The sequence below is a fragment of the Hevea brasiliensis genome, chromosome 2 (assembly GCF_030052815.1).
Source record: "Hevea brasiliensis isolate MT/VB/25A 57/8 chromosome 2, ASM3005281v1, whole genome shotgun sequence".
Taxonomy (NCBI): Eukaryota; Viridiplantae; Streptophyta; class Magnoliopsida; order Malpighiales; family Euphorbiaceae; genus Hevea; species Hevea brasiliensis.
This window is the reverse complement of record NC_079494.1, coordinates 111,502,555-111,522,881: the sequence shown is the minus strand read 5'-3', so window position 1 is coordinate 111,522,881 and position 20,327 is coordinate 111,502,555. Positions and strand designations below refer to the sequence as shown.

Below are 20,327 nucleotides of genomic sequence, written 5' to 3'. Positions count from 1 at the left end.
ATATAATAAAATAATATATTATTAAATATTTTATTATTATATAAAATTATGATAAATCAAAATAAAAAGTACATTTATAAAATGAAATTATTTGTATTTTAATTATAATTTTTATAAAAATGAAGTGAATTTTTATATGAGAAATAACTTTAAAATATTATATAATAAATAAATAAAAATTACTTTGAATTATTTTATCTGTATTAAAATACTAAATAAATCAGAACTTAATTACATAGTTTTGGTGGTGGTCGTACAACTTAAAGCATGAAGTCATCTCTTTCTCTTCCTCTCTCTTTATATTTTGAACTTTTAAAAGATTAAATTCTAAATTTAATACTAATCTATCTAACCATTATTATTATTATTATTTTCTTTTTACAGTCTCTCACTTATTTTTTTTCTATTAACACTAACTAATCTATTCATATATTGTTATTACTCTCCATTATATCCCTTTCCTAGTATCTGTTTTTATAATATCCCTCTCTTTAAACTGTTAACCTTTAAAAGGTTAAATTTTAAATTTAGCACTAGTCCATCTTCCCTATATATAAACTTAGATATGTGCCTTTATAATTATTATTGTATTTAATATTAATTATCTACTTATTCCATATAAATTAATTTGTTCATATCTTAAATAAAGCACTGGTAAAAGGTATAAAGCATCAAATATAATTTGATAAATTAAATAATCTAATATATTTAATCTTTTTAAACTTATTTAAATAAATTAGATATAAAAATAATAAAAAACTCAAATTATAATATATTTATATAAAAAATTAATAAATTTATTAACAATATGAATTAATTAATAATGCAAAAAGTAATATATTTTATCAAAATAACATTAGAAAAATAAAATAATAATTTAATTATAATTACATAAAATTTATAATATAATTTTAAAATTACGTAGTTCTGATTTCAAATTATATAGTTTTGAATTGAAAGAATAAAGAATAGTTAATTTTATTTGAATTATGATGGTATTGTAATTTGTACTATTTTAAAATAACTTACAAGTCAACATCGGTTAGTGGTCTTGGATGTCAAGTTTAGGAACAATTCAAATAAGGTTAGAAAAAATAGTGTAAATCGAACAAAGTGGTGGAAGTTCAAAGGAGTAAAAGCAAGTGAAGTTTAAAAATGAGCTTCTCGAGTCTAAAGCATGAAAGCTGGATATGGAGGCCAATGGTATGTGGATATAGATGGCATTAAAGGTTAGAGAAGTAGCTACAAAAGTACTTGAAGAGTCTAGAGGATATGGACTACCCTCAAAAAAGAGATGGTGGTGGAATGAAAAAGTACAAAAGGCAGAGAAGAGAAAGAGGGAATGGTATAAGAAATTACCTAATTGTGATAATAATGAGACATATGAACAGTACAAGATAGCAAAGAAAGAGGCAAAAAAGGCAATTAGTCAAGCAAGAGCGCAGGCCTTTGAAAAGTTAAATGAGAAACTTAAAACTAAAGAAGGAGAGAAAGATATTTATAGATTAGCAAGAAAGAGAGAAAAGAAATGTCAAGACCTCAATCAAGTTAGGTGCATTAAGGATAAAGAAGAAAAAATGTTGGTGAAAGATGAGGACATTAAAAAAAGATGAAGAAATTATTTTGATGATCTCTTTAATAATAGTCAAAATGGTAATAGCGTGAATATAGACTATAGAGTAATAGAAAAGAATGTGAATTATACTAGAAAGATTAGATATTTAGAAGTAAAGGAAACACTTAAGAGAATGAAAGTGGGTAAAGCCTATGGACCCAATGGAATACCAATTGAAGTGTGGAAGTGTTTGGGAGATATAGGAGTGGCATGATTAACTAAATTGTTTAATAAGATTCTAAAATCAAAGAAAATGCCTGATGAATAGAGGAGGAGTATTTTAGTACCCATTTTTAAAAATAAGGGAGACATACAGAGTTGCTCAAACTATAGGGGAATTAAACTCATGAGTCATACTATGAAGTTGTGGGAGAGAGTTGTGGAACATCAACTACGTCATGATACTTCTATCTCTCCCAATCAATTTGGCTTTATGCCCGGTCGTTCAATTATAGAAGCGATCCTTTTTATTAGAAGCTTGATGGAAAAATATAGAGATGTGAAGAAAGATCTACACATGGCTTTTATCGATTTAGAAAAGGCTTATGATAATATTCCAAGAGATGTCTTATGGAAAGTGTTAGAACAAAAGAGGGTATCTATTAGGTACATACAAGTGTTGAAAGATATGTATGAAGGAGCAACTACTAGTGTGTGCACAGTGGGAGGGGACATGAGATTTTCCTATCTCAGTTGAATTACACCAAGCTTCAACTGTAAGCCCTTACCTGTTTACATTAGTTTTAGATGAATTGATGAAACATATACAAGAGAGTATCCCTTGGGCATGATGTTTGCGGATAATATAGTTCTAATAGATGAGACGCGAGAAGTAGTCAATAGAAAGCTAGAGCTTTGGAGAAGTACTCTAGAGTCAAAGAGTTTTAAGTTAAGTAGAATGAAGACAGAATACATGCATTGCAAGTTCAGTGAAGGTCGAATTGGTGATAGGGAAGGAGATAGTTTGGATGGAGTGGTACTGTCCCAAAGTAATCACTTTAAATATCTTGGCTCAGTCCTTCAAGTATGCGAGGAGGATGTTAGTCATAGGATTAAAGCCGGATGGTTGAAGTGGAGACGTGCCACGGGAGTTTTATGTGATCGCAAGATTCCCAATAAGTTGAAAGAAAAATTTTATTGTACAACCATACGACCGGCCATATTATATGGTAGTGAGTGTTGGGCACTGAAGGAGTTGTGTATGTATCTAAGATAAGAGTTGCGGAGATGAGAATGTTAATTTGGTTTAGTGGCCATACTAGACTAGATAAAGTCCATAATAAGAGTATTAGAGAAAAGGTAGGAGTTGTACTAATTGAGGATAAGTTGAGAGAAGGGAGATTGAGGTGGTTTGGTCATGTGAAGCATAGACGAGCACATTAGGTTAGAGGATAGAAAGAAAAGAATAGGTAGACCTAAACTGACTTGGAGGAGAATAGTACAACATGACCTAAAAGCATTACACATTTCTGAGGATTTAACCCAAAATCGTTTAGAGTGGAGAAAGAGAATCTATATAGCCGACCCCAAATTTTTGGGATAAAGGCTTAGTTGAGTTGAGTTGAATTGTGTTTTAAACTGTTTTTCTTGTTATTTTCTATTGTTATGACTATAGACTCATATACTAATGCATTATGAAAATAATTGTGCAAAATAAATATAATAACAATCGAGCTTGAGCTCGAATAGATATAATAACAGTTGAGCTTGAGCTCGAGCTTGATAAACTCAAACTCAACTTGAGCTCAAGCTTATCGAATTTGAGATCGAGGTTATCGAACTCGAACCGAACTTGACCTTATTGAGCTTGCGTTTGAGTTCTTTTTAACGAATTTATCGAGCTTAACACGAGTCAAGCTTGAGTTTAACTCATTAATATAATAAATGAAATTAAAACGAGCCGAGCTCGAGTTTAACTCATTAATATAATAAATGAAATTAAAACGAGCTGAGCTCGAATTCAATATATTTCAAACGAGCCGAACTTGAGCCTTAATATTAAAGCTCGAATCAGGCTCGAGCTCGGGCCTGAATCAATATTAACAAACCAAGCCTGAACATGACAAAGCTCAGCTCACCTCGGCCGGCTCGGTTCGTTTATACTACTAAGTAGGGCCAGCTAAACCATTGGAAGTCACTACAAGCTAGTATGACCAAAAAGAGCACGTGTCAGTCTTGCTGTCTAAGATTCTCTAACTTTGCCTTTAAACTTCAAACATGACCAAAAAATGCATTAACTTAACGGCAGAAAATGCACCTGATTTTATATTAGGTATGCAATCAGCTAAATACACCATAAATAACATGATGTTATAAATAATTAAGGGACTTTTGAACTCTTCAATTAACAATGTAATACAAGCTCACTGAAAGAAAACTCGCACCAGTAGATTGATGCAAATAAATGGTAATATCGATAAAAGATTTCATCCCTTGACTTATGAATTATTATTTCCATAAATGTTTCCTTGAAAGAAAAAACTCAAAATGTACTACCGTTAGCATTTCATAATCCAAAAAAAAAAAAAAAAGATTAGTAAAAAGAAGTTGAAAATATTGAGGATACGGGATACACCTAGGACATGCTTCCTACTTGAATCATCTGTTGATGACGGCAACAACTTTAATGTTAGCGAAGGCTCCATTTTCCTAAACAGCAAATGTATGCTCAGTGACTCAAATAACAATAAAGGTCCAACAAGTTGAATGTCAGTCAGACCAAAAGTATATATCTATAACTCGTATTTTCTGAACTTTCAGAAAGAGTAAGACCATCTTCCTGTAGCCTTCGCTAAAAAGAAACTGTAGAGTCTAGAGTACACAAAAAATGAAAATTATTTTTAAAATTGAATGAAAATGTTGATGGTCACATACTCACATATACACAAAAGGGAAACGCCAATACAAAAGGATTCCATGATTAAAAAATAAAAATAAACAGAATAGACGATGCAGTCATAAAATTGGTTTTCTGAAACCTCAAAAGTGCCCGAAATCAAGAAAGTCCTACCAATTTTTTAATTATGAAATTTCAACCAAACCACATGTGTTATGCATGCCCTGATATAATAAAAAATTGACTTTTAGAGAGAGTACAAAAGTCAAAAAAAAAAAAACTCTGAAAAAAAAATAAACCCGATGTCCTCTAAAACCACAGCCTATTAACACTGTGCAGTATGGCTGACATATGTTCAGATGGCAAACAACCTGCACACCAGAAAATTATTCAATCCTAAGCAAGTTATAAGAAAAAACATAGTAACCAAGACACAAAAAATGCATATGTGCCTTGAGGGAGACAAGAAGAACACTTGTTTGCTCTTCAGCAGCTGCTTGACTCAACCATGTAGCCAAAATCATGACACCACCCTCAGTTAAAAACCTGCAACATATAACAGAACAGTTAAATGACCAAGAGAGGAAAAAAATGACTTTAAATACAAATTGATTTGGCAAGTGCCAATTTAGTACTGAGGGATCTTGTATTTGCAAGATCCATTCCATCACTTTCACTTGCCCAGAAAATGGTTCTTCCTTTCGCAACAAAACAAAAATATTCTCAACAAAATTTTTGTCCAAGTCATTTAAGCCAGGTAATATATCATCCTGTGTCAAGCAAGATGGTGTTTCTTCAACGTTGGAAGGACTAACAGAGTTTACGGGACCCTAATTGGGACCAACAAAGTTTAAGGGATCAGGATCAGGTTGGACAGAGTTTAATGGAACCAGATCAATAGGCATCATAGGATCAGAGCTTGCTGGGACCCCATCTTGTGGTTCTTCACATGCATTTGTTCTGGCAGCTTTCTTCCTTGACAAACGAACTAGTTTCATCACTCCTGAATGTTGGCTAGCAAAAAATTCTCTAACCTAGAGTTGACATAACACCATAATATAAGCAAATAATTCATACAGATACATAAAGTACTAAATCAAGGTCCATAAGAGGACACACTGAAACAAAAGAGGGGGTGGGGAAAAGGTGAATAATACAACAGCAGTTAGAATAACTTTAACAAGGGTTTCTTGATATATATGCACATAAATCCATGCAGGGCTACGAAAGGGAAAGGGACAAGGAAAGGGCAAAAAGTTTGTTGCATATATTTTGATACCATAGCAGACTAAGCATAAAGAAGAAGAAATAGAAGAAAAAGAAAAGGTAACTTAAGTTTGTAAGTAAATGCACAAGGAAAAACACCTGTGTGACTGTTACACCAAATTGAGCACTTAGCTCATGAGATTCCTTCTTGCTGATTGCATTTTTTATGGAGAAAACTGCTTGCATATACTTAATAGCCTTAGGATTTACCAAATCTCTAGGTCTTTTTCCTGCCAACTCAATAATCAAGTAAGATAATGCCCAAAAGCAGCAGAATTTATAAACTTCTGACAAGAATTCTTCAGTGTACAGAAACAAATAGACAAAGGAAAGTAAATGCATTGGCAGGGCAAAAAGGAGTTCATTAAGGTTCACTTAGCTTGTCCAGAGGAAAAAGTGACCCTCAATTAGCAACTAAAATAAGCAACCATAGGATCTGAAGCCAATTTAACCCTCTATGTAACCTAAAGCCAATTTGATTTTACATTTTAGCACTCCATTCGAATGTAATAATATGGAAATATCATGACTAATGATACCAACATGTGGCTGAGCCAACTTGTTAATGGTGATTAACTTCAATTCAAAATAGCAAAAAACTAAGGCTTATTTGGTTCATGGAATTGCAAGGAATAGGATGGGAATAGAATAGCCAACAAACGCTGAACAGTTATTCACCTATTCCTAACTTTGGTTCAAATTTTAATATGTGATACTATTCCATGGAATAACTATTTTACAATTTTAATTTTCTATTACACTTTAAAGTATTAATTATTATATAAAATAAATATTATTTAAATTAGTGTGATATAAATTCAACAAATAAGTAAATAATAGTTATTCCATTACCATGAATAAAAATTATTTCTAACAAGTCCCAAGATCCATATACATAAACTATATGTATATGTTATTATTGACAGAGTTAAGAATACTTATTTGCATAAAAGGGAAAGTGTTTAAGATTCCTTCAAAATTGATAGCAAAAATATTTATTTGCAAAAATGGGAAAGTGTTTAAGATTCCTTCAAAATTGGTAGCAAAAATACTTATTTACATAAAAGAGAGCGTTTAAGATTCCTTCAAAATTGGTAGCAATAAAAAAATAGGCTATAAATTAAAGGAAAAATGATCACCATGCATAACCATCTGAAATAGTTCAAAAGCCACAACTTACGGATTTTTATTGACATAGCACCAGCCGCCTGCACATGATTTAAAAAAAAAAAAATGTATCAGTTGGAATCATAACAAATGGAAAACTCTATTCCTCCAAAAGTTCTACCGCACAGACAGCTCATAAAACACCACTTTCAAGCTTTTGCAACCTGAAACAAATCGTTGCTTCACATCTTTGTATCAGTTCAAGCACTAGAATTCAGATCCTAATACTAGAACTACCCAGGCCATTAGGCTATACATAATAATGTAGAATTTACGGCACACATAATGTATAATTACAAATACAATTGTCCCGGGAAAAATGCTGCTTGCCGTTGCCCTTTGACCGTAAACTAAACAAAGAAGCTCGTAAACAACTAAAAGAGTTTCTTCTCGATGTTATATTTCAGGCTCTCCATAGTTATTTTCGACATTACATTTCTCAGGTACGATAAAACTCACCATCTCTTGAGAGAGAGGATTGACGCCGGTGAGCCTGCATTGACTGACGACGATGCGTTGAAGTTGATCGATCTAACTGTGAAAATGCTCCTTCTGCGAATCCAAAAACTTGCGAAACGACTCGACAAATCTCCCAATATTTATTTCTTCTAAATTCTCCTTCAATGCGTCATCGTCGAAGTAGAAGATTGGAGTCTTGAAGGTGGATGTGCCAGAATAACGGATTACAGTACGGTAAAAAGAGCTGAGAGTTTCAAACTGATTTTTTTTTTTTAAACAACTGAAATTAATGTGTAACAATATTTAAAAAAAAATATTGGAGTAGGGTTGGGGTTACGTTATGAGAGGGATGCTGAGTGCTGAGGGATTGGGAAGGGGTTACAAATTCAATTGGCACATGAGGCGATGACAATTGAGAGGGTACCGGGCGGGACTAGAAATTATTTTTGGTGGGGTAAAAATAAATATTAAAAAGAAATTAAATAAAATTTTATTAAAAATATAAGAATGAAAATAAAAATATAAAATATTAAGAGATTGAAATTAAATGATATAAAAATATGAATAAAATTTAAATAAAGATGAAAATATTGAAAGGATAAATAATAATTTTTTAAAAAAATTAAATTAAAATTTATTAGTAAAATTTTCATTTTAAAATTTACAGGTAAAATCATAGAAGGTACGATTTTTATAAATATATAAATTTATTTCATATTCCAATTTATAATAAGGTTTTAATTTTGAATTAGATTTTTTTAATAAAAAACGCCAAACATTATATATTCTAACTTTTTCTAAGTGTGTTAAAATTTGAAAAAATTACATAAAGAATAAGAGTTCAAGTCGTTGTTATATTTTACCTATGATATTGCATTAAACAAATTTTAATTTTAAAATTGGATTTTAAAATTTAGATATAATTTCACCCAATGTGAAACAATAAGATGCCTAATCCAAAATTAAAATCTATGATAAAATTACAAAATATGAAAAGAGTAGATGCTTTTGTCTAATTAACCTTTTTATATATTATATTATTTAAAAAAACATAATTCATTACTTAACTAGTTAATTTTAATTCTTTAACGGCAATGATAACCATGAGTTTTTCTCCATTCAACTGTTTTTCTTATAAATATATATGTAATACCCAAAATGTAATATCTAAAGCAGCAGCAAAAGAAATCAAATCATCTTCTCTTGTTTATATGCATGGGTCATCCAACATCAAGGCAAGTAAATCCATCAAATGAAGAAGGGATTTTCAAAACTTTCTTACTTGAATAAAGGTTGTTGCTCCTATACATGTAACGGGGAAGGTGTTGGATTTTCTTTTTCTTTTGCTTTTGCTTTTGTTGGGAAGGGAAGAAAGGAGAATGGTAGGTTCTAGTGAGAATATAACCTATCACTAACTTTACAATTAATATGAAAAATGCTGTAGATAAGCAGTTTTTGAGAGGAATAAGGGAGTAGGGGCTAAAATAAAATGCAGAAACACTTCATCAAAGATAAATATCCAGCCTGTCTGCTGCTGAAACTACCCCAGTTGCTCAACTTGAAAGCAATATTTCCCCTTTTTTTGCTCATCATTGGAAAACGCATGCATGCTTGCTAAATCAAGGGAAATCAAGGGGGAAATTTGACTCTGTCTGGTCTAGAAAGACGACATAGGGTACAGGCAGCTGCCACTGGAATGAGATTCTTTGGATATTAACCAAGTGCCTGCCATCAAAATCACATGTCATTCAGGCATCATAATAATAATACCAGGATAATTCTCAAGTACAAAGGAACTTCCTAGCTTCATCCAGCTATTTAGGAAGGCTTCCTCTTGCGAGGAGAATAGCAATTTCATTAGACAAACAATAAAAGACACATCTCACTATGAGGTTCAATTAAAAAAAGAAAAAAGACACAGTAGCTTTACCTGTTAAATCCTCATGTCTTGGCTGATGATACAGCATGTATGACCCTACCCCAGAAAGGGAGAAAAGAAAAAAAAGGAGAAAGAAAATGAAGCCTACATTGTTGCTTAACCTGATTGTGTATATATAAATATACATGATAGCCACTGCCAATGAGAAAAGGAAAGATTTAGAAGTGCTCACATGCTAGAATAGTAACCAATCCAATTAAATTTTCAACGCCATAAGTAGTCCACAAACCTTCAAGGAAAACTACTCGAGTGACCTCACATGGCTATATCAATATTTTTTGAATATACACTTTTCCAACTTTTTCCTGCTCGTCTACATTAACAAAGAAAATTGTCCTAACTTGTCAGAACCTCCTAAAGACGACCTGCAGAAATAAAGAAATCCAAAACAAATAATAAGTAAACCTTAAACCAAAACAAAAAAATTTCAGCCATTAAATGAAAAACAGAAACAAAGTGAAAAAGATGGTAAAACAAAAGCAGCCAACCTGAGACAGCCAGATAATTAGCATCTTTACAAAGATCCCGAACCAAGAAAGTTACTGCAGTCTCCGATAGTAGAATTAAGATTCATGTCATTGCACAAATTTTACAATGGCCATCCTTCTGTATCCAAATATGTTGTACGTAAAGAATTAACAGGAGAGCTAAACTCATCTCCGTCCAGGTAAAAACAACTGCCATAAAGATGGCACATCCTTGTATTGAAATCCTACAACCCCACGCATATTTATAGTCGGGGTTCCCTAACTATATGCGCTTATTTCTTCAACCACAGTCCTGCCGCATCATAAAATGGCCACTTTCTACAATCTCACAATCATTTCTGTAGAAGTTGATAAATCAATTTTCCTTAAGACCAATCCTGAAATGGATTTAACATTATGGTCTTTATCTGCTTCAGAAAGCAGCTAAAGTATGATGAAAAAATATACTCAAAATTCCAAATCCTTCCTGTATCATACAAATGTACACAAAACAAAGCTGGTGAGATGGCAATGACTAGTCTCCAGCAGAAGTCTCCAGAACTGCAACAGAGAAAATCAGGTCACAAATAACCAGGCTCTTCTATTTCCTCCCAAATTTGGTACAATCTCCACAAAAAACTGGACTCTTTAGCGGCTTATAGCTTCAATTGCAAGCCGTACCAGACGTAGTAATCCTTCTATATCTTGGAAATAAAAATCAAGAGCTTTTTTAATGGATGATAGACCCTCTCTATGTTGGGTTTCTCCTAAGCTTACGTTAGCTGCCACAAAAGCAATCCGTGATTTTCTCGAGGCTTCCATTGCAAAATTTACATCCTGAGCCTGCAAAATTACCACTTGATAATGGTGATACATATGAATAAATAAGTAGGAAGCAAATACTGAACGATGACAGAGCTTTATGTGTTGCTTGGCAACAAATGAACGTTGATGACAACTGATTTTCACAGCATATGACACATAGCAAGTGATAAATACGATGCTTTTGCATCTATGGCATTAGAAAGGCAAAGACCCTTTCTTCATACCCATAAGTGATACAGGTCCTACTGCAGTGTAACTTTGATTCCATATCAGAATAGACCTTTATATTCTCAATCTCAAAGTTACAAACTTGGAAGAATTTATGCAACAAGATCAATTAATTAAATGAAATTTCTCAATGAAATACAAATATACTCACAAAATTAAGCAACCGCAAAAAAGTGGGACGGTTTCGCGCAGCAATGACATGGCTTCCTGTCACTTGAGGAGCATCTTTGGCTGAGAAACCCTTGTCCACTGTTGCTGGGTGATGCAAGTTATCAACATCAGATGCAGAAGAAGAAGGAGACTCACCTGATGCCAATGCAACAATGAAGACTGACACCATGTCAAACAGCCAAAAACGCTAAAAGCCAGAGTAAAAGGAAAATTGTTGGTAGGATGAAAGGAAGGAGAAGATATTTGTAGGAAATAGTAAGATGTTTAAGCATCTGCAAATATTATGTAAATACATGATAATGTGTACTAATATCAACAAGTTCTTTCTTAAACATAACCTAAGAGAAAATCAGTAGAAATAATACTCTACACGAACTATTTTGAATATGAAATACCTCCATTACAGAATATAGAACTACAGGACAATATACTGATACATTAAACAATGCATACCATTGCAATCAATCCCCTTCAGAATATTTGCTACTACCAACACCCCCTTCATAAATGGAGAAGATGGAGAAATTGAAATGATACTTATTTGGATCCTTTACAGAACAATATCACTTTTGAAGATCTATTGATGTTTGACAGAAAATGCTACTTGTTGGCATCAAGCATCATACAGTTGGTCCACATTCAACTAAGCATCATCCTTAGGATGTGGTTTTTCAACCTATAACACACACCTGCTTCCCTCCCCTTCTTTCAATTCCCTCCGAGAAAGAATAAGCATTATTAAAGAACTTAGTATTTATGCATGACTGTACTTTGCACCTACTAATGATCAAAGAAAACAAGTTTGCCATCTTAATTTTAGATAGCAGAACATAAGTCCCAAGAAGACATATATTACAATGCAAAAATAAATATGACCTAGCATACAGAATGCCATCCTGCACAGAAAGAAAATGATTACTTCAATTACCTGGAGGAAACATGTGTAGGGCTTTCTGCAATTCATGTTGATCATTATTTGCATCGGCATGTGAAGAATAAATTACCCTCATGTATGCCACCTCCATGCATTTGTAGGCCAGGGCAGCAGCAGCCATGTCTTTGGACTTCTCATATTCATGGGCACAAAACCTGAAAACATAGGTTAGTTTAGGGAAAGTATAGCAGCAAGATACTACAAATGAACTAATGTGTGAACATTGCAACCACATAAATAATAAAACTTCAAATGAGAGAGGATGTCCAGGACTGATAAACCTTGTTCTGAGACATGGTTGACAAGAGTTAAAGAAAAAATAAGACAAATGGACAGCTAATAAGAACCACTGTATTACGTGTGACATTGATATGCATAGTAAGTCAGGTAAATGATTTCTATGCAATACTGTACTCTGAAAGAAGTAAATACACAAACAGGATAAGTCAACAAATGAATGCCATTGTCCATTCTGATTATTATACTGTGTTGGCAGAGTTCTAATAGTCCTACAAAATGCCACAACTTTGAAAAGGATCTTACTTTGCACTACTTCGGTATAAGTTTTAATAAAACAAATGAAATCAAAAGAAAACCTCACACATCCGATCACAATTCTCAGAGATGAAATAAGAAGCAGCATCGAAAGTGACAACTTATTTCTTTTATGTGTGCTGATAAAGCAGAAAACAATCTACAATAAGTCATTGATTGTTCCATGAAGGCAGATTTAGAGGGAGTATTTAGTTTGACTTATAAGTTTGTCAAACTTATACGTAAAAAATCAAAAGTAAATTAATATTTGATTTGACTTATAAATTAAAAAACTACTTAAAATAAGACAGAAGTAAGGGGTATCTACTTATTTTAAAACTACTCTTTGACCAAGTAAAAGACAACATTACCTTAATAACTTTTAAAAATATCACCATTGTTCTCATTTTAACATCCAGAACACTCAATTGCATATCCTTTTTAGTCATTTTAACAAATAAAATTACTTTTAAGCACCATTTAACCAAACACTTAAATTATTTAAAAGTTATTTTTAAATGGTTTTACAAAAAAATTAACTACTCATTTTAAATTAACTTATAAGTTAAATAATACATTTTAAGTTAAAAATTAAAAGTAGACAAACCAAATACTTTCTTAGCTATTAAAGACCATTTTCTGGAAATGCTTTTCCCCAAACTTAGAAGATGTTAATCTCTACTTTAGGGTAATTGAAAAAAAACAAACTAATTACTGCGAGATAGGACATAAAACATTGAAGAAATTTTCAGAATTGATCAAGGAAAAGAAAAAACAGCTCGATAGGCTGAGAGCCAAGTGACTGAGGGGTTTTGATGAACATGCCTGCCTCATGTCTAATCAAAACCTCTGATAGGAATGTCATTTATGAGCTTTGGACTCAAAATATCAAATTCCAAAATACAATTTGGGAACAGAAAACTATATTTGAAGTGCCTAGTTTTTCCAGATTTTGCTGCAAGTATTTGTGATTACTTGAGTAACAAGAGCCACCAAGTTGCGAGATAACTAAACACAACAAAGAGCTTTCATATACTTAAATATTATGACTTACTCGCAGAGTTTTGCAGTGCTACTGTACACTTTAATCGACTGAATCATCTCTCCAGTTTTGGCACTCTCACTGCTGCAAGTTTCCAACAGGGAGGCTCCATGAAGAAACTTAAGGGCTGCCTCAAAGTAAAGCTTTGTACTCTCAAGATTCGACCCAGAACTCTGCAAAAAGATCACCAACTTCAGAAAGCAGTTGACTAGAGAAAAATATTAATATCAAAACTAGAAATAATAAAAACCTTGAGACGATCAGCCAGGTGTTTTAGATTTTTAGCTTCTTTCAGTGCATTTGTAGCAGCCTGACTGGAGGAATCCCTTTTAACTGGACTTGGGGCATCAAGATCCCTGCCCCTGTGCTCATTTGACAGGGGATCCCTTGAACTGTGGTTACAAGTCCCATTTGTTTGATCAACATTTCTGATTTGTTTCTGCGTCTTCAATGCATTATCACTGTCAGAGGCATTAAAAACTGAAATCTTTGCTCCATTTCCTTTCTGAGTCCCAGAAACTGGTAGAGGGCAGTGAGACGTTGTGTCATTTGGAGCAACTCTGAAGGGAGGTAATGATGGTGACTTCCCTCTCCCAGAGACTGCCTCACAATCAAGCGGCAGAATCTGCTTTGGCGTACAAGCCATATCATCGCTGGAAATAGCATGTGCTTTACTATCAGGACCATTGTGTACCTGAAATTTAGACCGACTCTCTTTTTTACTACTCTCACTTGACAATACTCCAGTGGGGTCCTTTTTATCAACATATCTCTTCTCACTTTCATCAGATCTGACCCCAACCTTCTCTTCAATCTTAACTTTACCATCTGTTGGTTTCTCTTCATAAGAAGGTGCTCGCACATTAATCGAGTCAGAAACCATAACTTTACCATTGTCAAGTTCAGAATTTAAACATCTATTCTTGTCTTTGGACCTTGATGAGGATCCCTTTCCAGACTTCCTTGGATTGGAACCATTCACATGATAATGATATTCATGTTGTCTATTATCTTTGCAACATCGATCTGAAGATGTAGTTTCAACAGGACATCGACTGTCTTGGCCTAAATAATCTGCACCACCATTTGCAGAGTGGTGGTTTATAACATTGGGGGAAGGCATGATCTGCTGTTTAGCTTTACCACCAGAAACATGACTCAAGTCTTTTTCTTGAAAATCAAGCACAGAGGATTCAAGGGAACCATGATGAGCCACATCAAGAATTTTATCCTTCTTTGCTGTCACACATCGATCACTCCCACCATCATCTTCACCATCTGAGCATCTTCTCTGACCACCTAGGGCAAAAAAACCAGTATCAGTGGAGTCATCTTTCTCAGTTAAGTTCCTTCGCACTGTCATAAGCTTACCTGGTTTTGGAACTCTCAGAGGTGATGAAGAAACTGATTCTACTGGAGATCCCTTAGTGTCATGGACATTGACTTTGGCTTTGTGGGAACCAGAAACCTTAGAAGAGCTAGAAGTAGCTGCCACAGAAGGATGTAGAGATCTAGAATCCCTTTTCAAAGAATCCATACCATCCAAGCTCCGTTGAGACACAGTACTCCCAACATCTTGTCTTAGTTGCTTGTTCTTTCTACAACTACCTTTTTTGTTTGATTTACTACTGCCTTTACTTGCACTGGCCTCCTTTTCATCAGACCTGGATATCCTGGCTTTCTTCTCTTTCCTGTACTCATTCTCACTGAACTCCTCCTTGGCCAGGATCCTGCTTTTCTGGAGACTATGCCCCATATTTGAGAGCTCACATGGATTGGCTTGAGCATCATGACTTCCCTTTACCTTCCTCTTTTTTCCAACTTCTATATCAATCTGATTTCCCATATCCATAGGTACATCATCCATGGAAATTGGAACATCCTCCTTTGGTTTTCTAGCAGGAACTTGTACCTGATCCTTAGAAGAAGAGCGACCAGTGTTTTTAGGCAGACCATTACTTGAACTAGGACCTACCTTTTCAATGTTTACAGGATCAGACACCCAATCTTCTTGCAAACTTTCAGTCCTGATTTTCTTGGAGGCCCTGAATAAATCTTGCTCAGGGTCCCTTTTGCCTTTCATCTTTGATTGCCTAGGATCACCTGTGTGCATGTTTATCAACAATGTAAATTTCATACTTCAAGAAGTGGAAGTTCAAGAGGCTCAACAGAAAAAACATTTCAAATACAATACCTCCATTGGAACAGTTGTCTACTCTATGCTTCTCTTTCTGCTTATGTTTGTACTTCTCCGCAGCCAAGTCACTAGACTTGCTTAGTTTCAGAAAATCAGTTTCACTTACCATAGGTTGGTTCACACCATTTAAGCTTCCATTTGTCAGTGATGACTGTACACTCTTCTTTATAGAGTTTGGCAATGGAGTAGAACCATCCCTAAAAGCTTTCTTCTTTCCACCACTGGGAATGGCATGCAAACCAATGTCTAGGTGGTTCTGATCAAACTGACTATCAACTGAGGCAAATTTGGATGTAACCCCACCTGGATTGATCAGCAGATTATTTTGACTCACTGGAGCAGGGATTTGGTTCAATGCCAAAACAGCATTTGTTGTTTCTTCCTCACTAAAACTACACCGGTTCATACCATTCCTAAAGCATTTACAATAGAAACAACAAATTTTAGAGAGTGAAATAGAAAGGCATTATAACTAATATGTTTTTTTTTTTTTCTTCAGCCTATATTTCTAACCATGCATCTGCATAGGCTATCTCATCAAGTTATGAATGGTCAGAAATATAAAATCTAAATGGATGCCAGAATAGAACTTACAGCCAATTAAGCATGCTACACAGCCACTTCTCTGGTAGGTCATTAGGATTTTTACCAAGTGGAAGAAGCCGCCATTTCTGACACTTGTCACAACAGACCCAATTGTCTTCTGTTGCAGCAGGACCAAAATCAGATATAGTCCCATTTCCAGAGCAGGGAGCAACTCTCAAAGCTGTTTTAGGATGAACTTCAAATGTTGACAGCTTATCAATTTTCTTATCACTTGATCTCTCCTTTAATGCATTATTAGAGAAATGCGTGCCTTTTTCACCGATGTCAGAGGCCTTCAGTCTATCTTCATAACTCATTTCCAACGGACTCATTTGTTTCTCTTCTTGATCTAGTTCAATATCCCCAAAAAAATCTCTATACCTATCCCCAGGTTTTGTAGTATTCTTTTGAGATTTTGAGTCTTCTAACTCCCCTTTAGGACAGTCATCTGCATAACTGCTCTTCTTATTTTTTACTACCAAAGAAGAGCCACCTGTCAAGCTATCTTTTAGTTTCTTTTTCCCCTCAGAAAATGAACGCTCCTTGCCTGAAGGAAACTTGGTACCTTCCTTTTCATGGGATGTGACTTTCTGATCAGCCTTCTGCTTGGGAGTGTCTGTCAGTTCAGAGCTTACAGCTTTCAGACCCTTTGAAATATTTGAGTCACTTTTGACAGAGTCATAAGGTTTTTCTCCTATCCGATTGCCATCTTTCCTAGGGTAGACACCACCACTGTCAAGAGAACTAGCTTTCTTGTCATCCCAGATCTTTCCAGCTGATGTAGCTTTGGGATTCTCAACCAAGGCATCCTCATGTGTATACAACAGCCCTAATGGCTCCTCCTTTGTTAGATCAGAAAAGCCTTTGTCCCTCATTACACCCTTATATGCTTCCCTAGATGTATTAGATGCCCTAACCAAGCCTTTTGCTGAATCAGAAACAGAACTTGAACTGGAGACAAGAGGAAGTTTTAGCGTGTTAGAAACAAGTTCCTCAAAGGCCAAAGTGTCAAGGTCCATCACCTTCGGCAAAACAACAATACCACTCCAAGAATCCTTATTATTTTCATTTTTTGATTCTGATGATATTTCATTTCTCTCTGACCTTATTTTCTTTTCTCCCAATATTTTTCCATCACCTTTCAAAGAATCAGACCCATTAACTATAATGCCAGAACTTTCTATATCAACCGTATGGGAATGCAACGATCCACTGCCTTTATGAAGCTTTTCCTTTTCTATGAGGTGAATTAAATCACCAGGTAGAGGAGATAGCAATAAACCCCCATGAACCGGAAATGAAGTCATTATCTGCTCCAACAAAAAATCAAAATAAACATATTCTGTTCGCTTCCAACAAAATAGAAAAAGAAAACTGTAGACTACAAAATAGTGGGAAGACAATTCACCCGAAGAATATGAGCTGGAGACTTAAATGGAGAATCTTGAGGTCCATGAGACATCCCTTCACTTCCAGAGGGACTGTCGTCCAGTGATGAAGATGGCGACACATCAAGGCCAAGACCACTGTAGATTGCAGCATTTTTTTGTGTCGACAAATTATCAGAACCCACCTTGATTCGAACCTTGAACATTTTTCGGTCTGGTAAATTAACAGATTTCCGGTTTACTGATTCATGTCTCAGAGCATGTTCCTTAGCTATATTAGTGGCCGACAAGCCTGCTTCTTGTATGACTGAAACAATAATGGAGGATGATGCTTTTGATGCAGTCAGTGAAGTCGCACTGGAAGAAGCAGGTTCAAGTCTTACTGACTGGGGCACAGTTGATGAAGAAACTGAGCCACGATGGACACCCTACTTAAGAAACATATACAAAGCACTCAAGATAGAAACTCCAAAATCAACTAAAATTTGTTGAACCAATCATGAACAAGTAATATGCCCAATACAGAAATTATAGCTACCTCCAGTTGTGAATTGTTTGGAGATCTAGGAGAGTTGTAGTGCTGAACTTTTGGTGGAGTCCTTGGATAAGACCAAACAGGAGAACGCTGATAGGCAGGTAAAAATGAACCATAACCACCAAACTTGGCCCCTGTTTGAAATGTAAACCCCTAGATGATCAATATCAGACGGGAGGGAGGGGACTCCAATAATATATTTCTGCTGTTTTAAACTTACCCAAATTCTCTGCTGAAACTCCACCTTCAAAATCTTTCTGAAAGTGTCCCAAGACATCCTGAAGTTTCTCATCCTTCAAAAGTTCAAAGAAAAAAAAAATAGTCATTACCCATTTTGAAGAAGAACTTTGCACTTTGCAGATAAAAAAATCATGAAAGACAAATAGTGAAAGAGTACAACAGTACACACAAAATGAGAGCCCATAATTGATATTCAATGTTGTATGGCTAGCTACTACAACTTCAAGAGCGTTCATGTTTCATAATCCTGCTTTATGCGAGCCAAGGATGCTAGTTCTCAAGTCTCAATTCTAGGAATCCAAGTTCAAAAAGTTGCGATTCGAATTTTGATAATGAAATTTCACAAGGCCTGATAGGAAAGCTAAAAATTGCCAAGATGCCTCATGATTTAAAAAACTTCTAGTTTTTATACAATCCATACAAGCACATTAATGAACCTTAATCAACTGATTATATGCTCAATCTCCTCGGTCTTCAGACTTGATAATTGAATCATGGATCAAAACCCTAGCACTGAAACAAAACTTCCTATTATCAACTTTGTTTCCATATCCCGCCACATTCAGAATGCAACGCATAATTTCCATTTCTTCTGGCGTTTTGAACAGCAATAACACATTAATCAAATATAACCAACTATACTCTGCATTGTAACCAATCAAAATTAAGACTCAAAATCCCATTAATATTCTTAGCTCGGATCTAAATATACCCCTCAACGAAAAAGGGACACAAAAAAAAAAATTAACATTTATATGATATCTAACGCAGCCAAAACCAAAATTCCATAAAGAAGAAGAATTACTTATCAAGCTTATTTAAGGTGGGAAACAAAATTCTTACTATGTAAGAGAGAGCAATATCTGGGTCCATGCTTGCTTCATAAACATCATCGTTGTTGTTATGGTCCGAGCAAGCCTCCCCTTCTTCAAGCTCAGTGTCCTCCATCTCTCTCCCAACGCCAAACCCTAACCCTAGCTCCTTTCTCGCATCTCTCCTCCCCAAAGAAATCATCAAACAATAACAAATTATATTATGTTAAAGGGACAATCAATCAAGTCACAAACTTAGACCTCTCTCGCCGCAAATCGAAACATAACACCGGACCTGACCCATTCCACAAGACCAAAAACCCACCGAGGATTTCCAATGTAACGATCAAAATCAGACCCGATCATAAAATCCGAATCGATGCCACCGACCCAGAGATTGGATATTTAAATTCCAATAACTAAAGCAAATTAAACAAAAAGATCTTTTGCAAAGCCCCAAATGATTTTGTGGGACCTGAAGGCTTGTAGTCGCTTTGTTACGATCTCTATAGCTGGAATCAATTAGCAGGAAGGGGCAGGAAGAGTCTCTCTCTCCGGTTTTTGGTATATACAAGCAGCCGCGTTTTTTTTTCCGTTATTTTATTTTTGCTTTCCTTTCCCCTTTCTAAGAAGATTAATTATTATTTTTAAATCCACGTAGAAGCAGACCGATCTAACCAGAGCACAGAGAGAAAGATAGAAACAGTAGTATTTATTTACCTCATAAATTTTATTTTTTAGGACGGCCCTTAGCGCGTAAAATTCACCTTCGCTCCATATTTTTATTTTTAAATTAGATTTACCTTTTCTTTAAGTGTCAGTGTATGTTACTGTACCGTGGTTATTATGCAACATAAAAAATGTTGTATATAAAAAATAATACATATTCTCTCCATTCACTTTTTTTTAATAAAGTTTTTTATAATAATTTAAAAATTAATTAAATTATTTAAATTATAATAAAATATTTTTTAATTTAACTAAATTATCCCATTAAAAAAATATATCCAAATTTGATCAACTTGAACCTTCGTAACAAATTGATTTTATCAACTAAACATGCTTAATTCACATAGGATGGCAAGAT

The 20,327-nt window shown here is 34.5% G+C and overlaps 1 protein-coding gene and 1 pseudogene across 7 annotated transcripts; both read right to left on the bottom strand.

The window, feature by feature from the left end:
- Positions 1-4,610: 4,610 nt before the first annotated feature.
- LOC110660883 (homeobox protein LUMINIDEPENDENS-like) lies at positions 4,611-7,646 on the bottom strand (annotated as a pseudogene).
- A 961-nt stretch (positions 7,647-8,607) lies between these two features.
- LOC110660915 (cysteine-tryptophan domain-containing zinc finger protein 7) lies at positions 8,608-19,881 on the bottom strand. 7 transcript variants are annotated; one of them, XM_021819376.2, is made up of 15 exons: positions 19,272-19,879; positions 18,409-18,481; positions 18,192-18,322; positions 17,674-18,081; positions 16,275-17,575; positions 15,678-16,093; positions 14,855-15,586; positions 13,734-14,782; positions 13,496-13,656; positions 11,902-12,062; positions 10,954-11,108; positions 9,771-10,592; positions 9,512-9,647; positions 9,274-9,417; positions 8,608-9,068 (listed from the first exon to the last, which is right to left on the bottom strand). In XM_021819376.2, exons 1-12 carry the CDS (start codon positions 19,440-19,442, stop codon positions 10,398-10,400), a joined length of 4,953 nt encoding a protein of 1,650 aa, XP_021675068.2. In that variant the 5' UTR covers positions 19,443-19,879; the 3' UTR covers positions 8,608-9,068; positions 9,274-9,417; positions 9,512-9,647; positions 9,771-10,397. The 7 variants fall into 7 exon arrangements, with proteins under 7 accessions (XP_021675068.2, XP_021675067.2, XP_021675066.2 ...); XM_021819375.2 differs by having other exon boundaries at positions 10,954-11,057; positions 13,734-15,586; positions 19,272-19,880; XM_021819374.2 differs by having other exon boundaries at positions 9,274-9,318; positions 9,455-9,647; positions 13,734-15,586.
- Between the last annotated feature and the right edge of the window lie 446 nt (positions 19,882-20,327).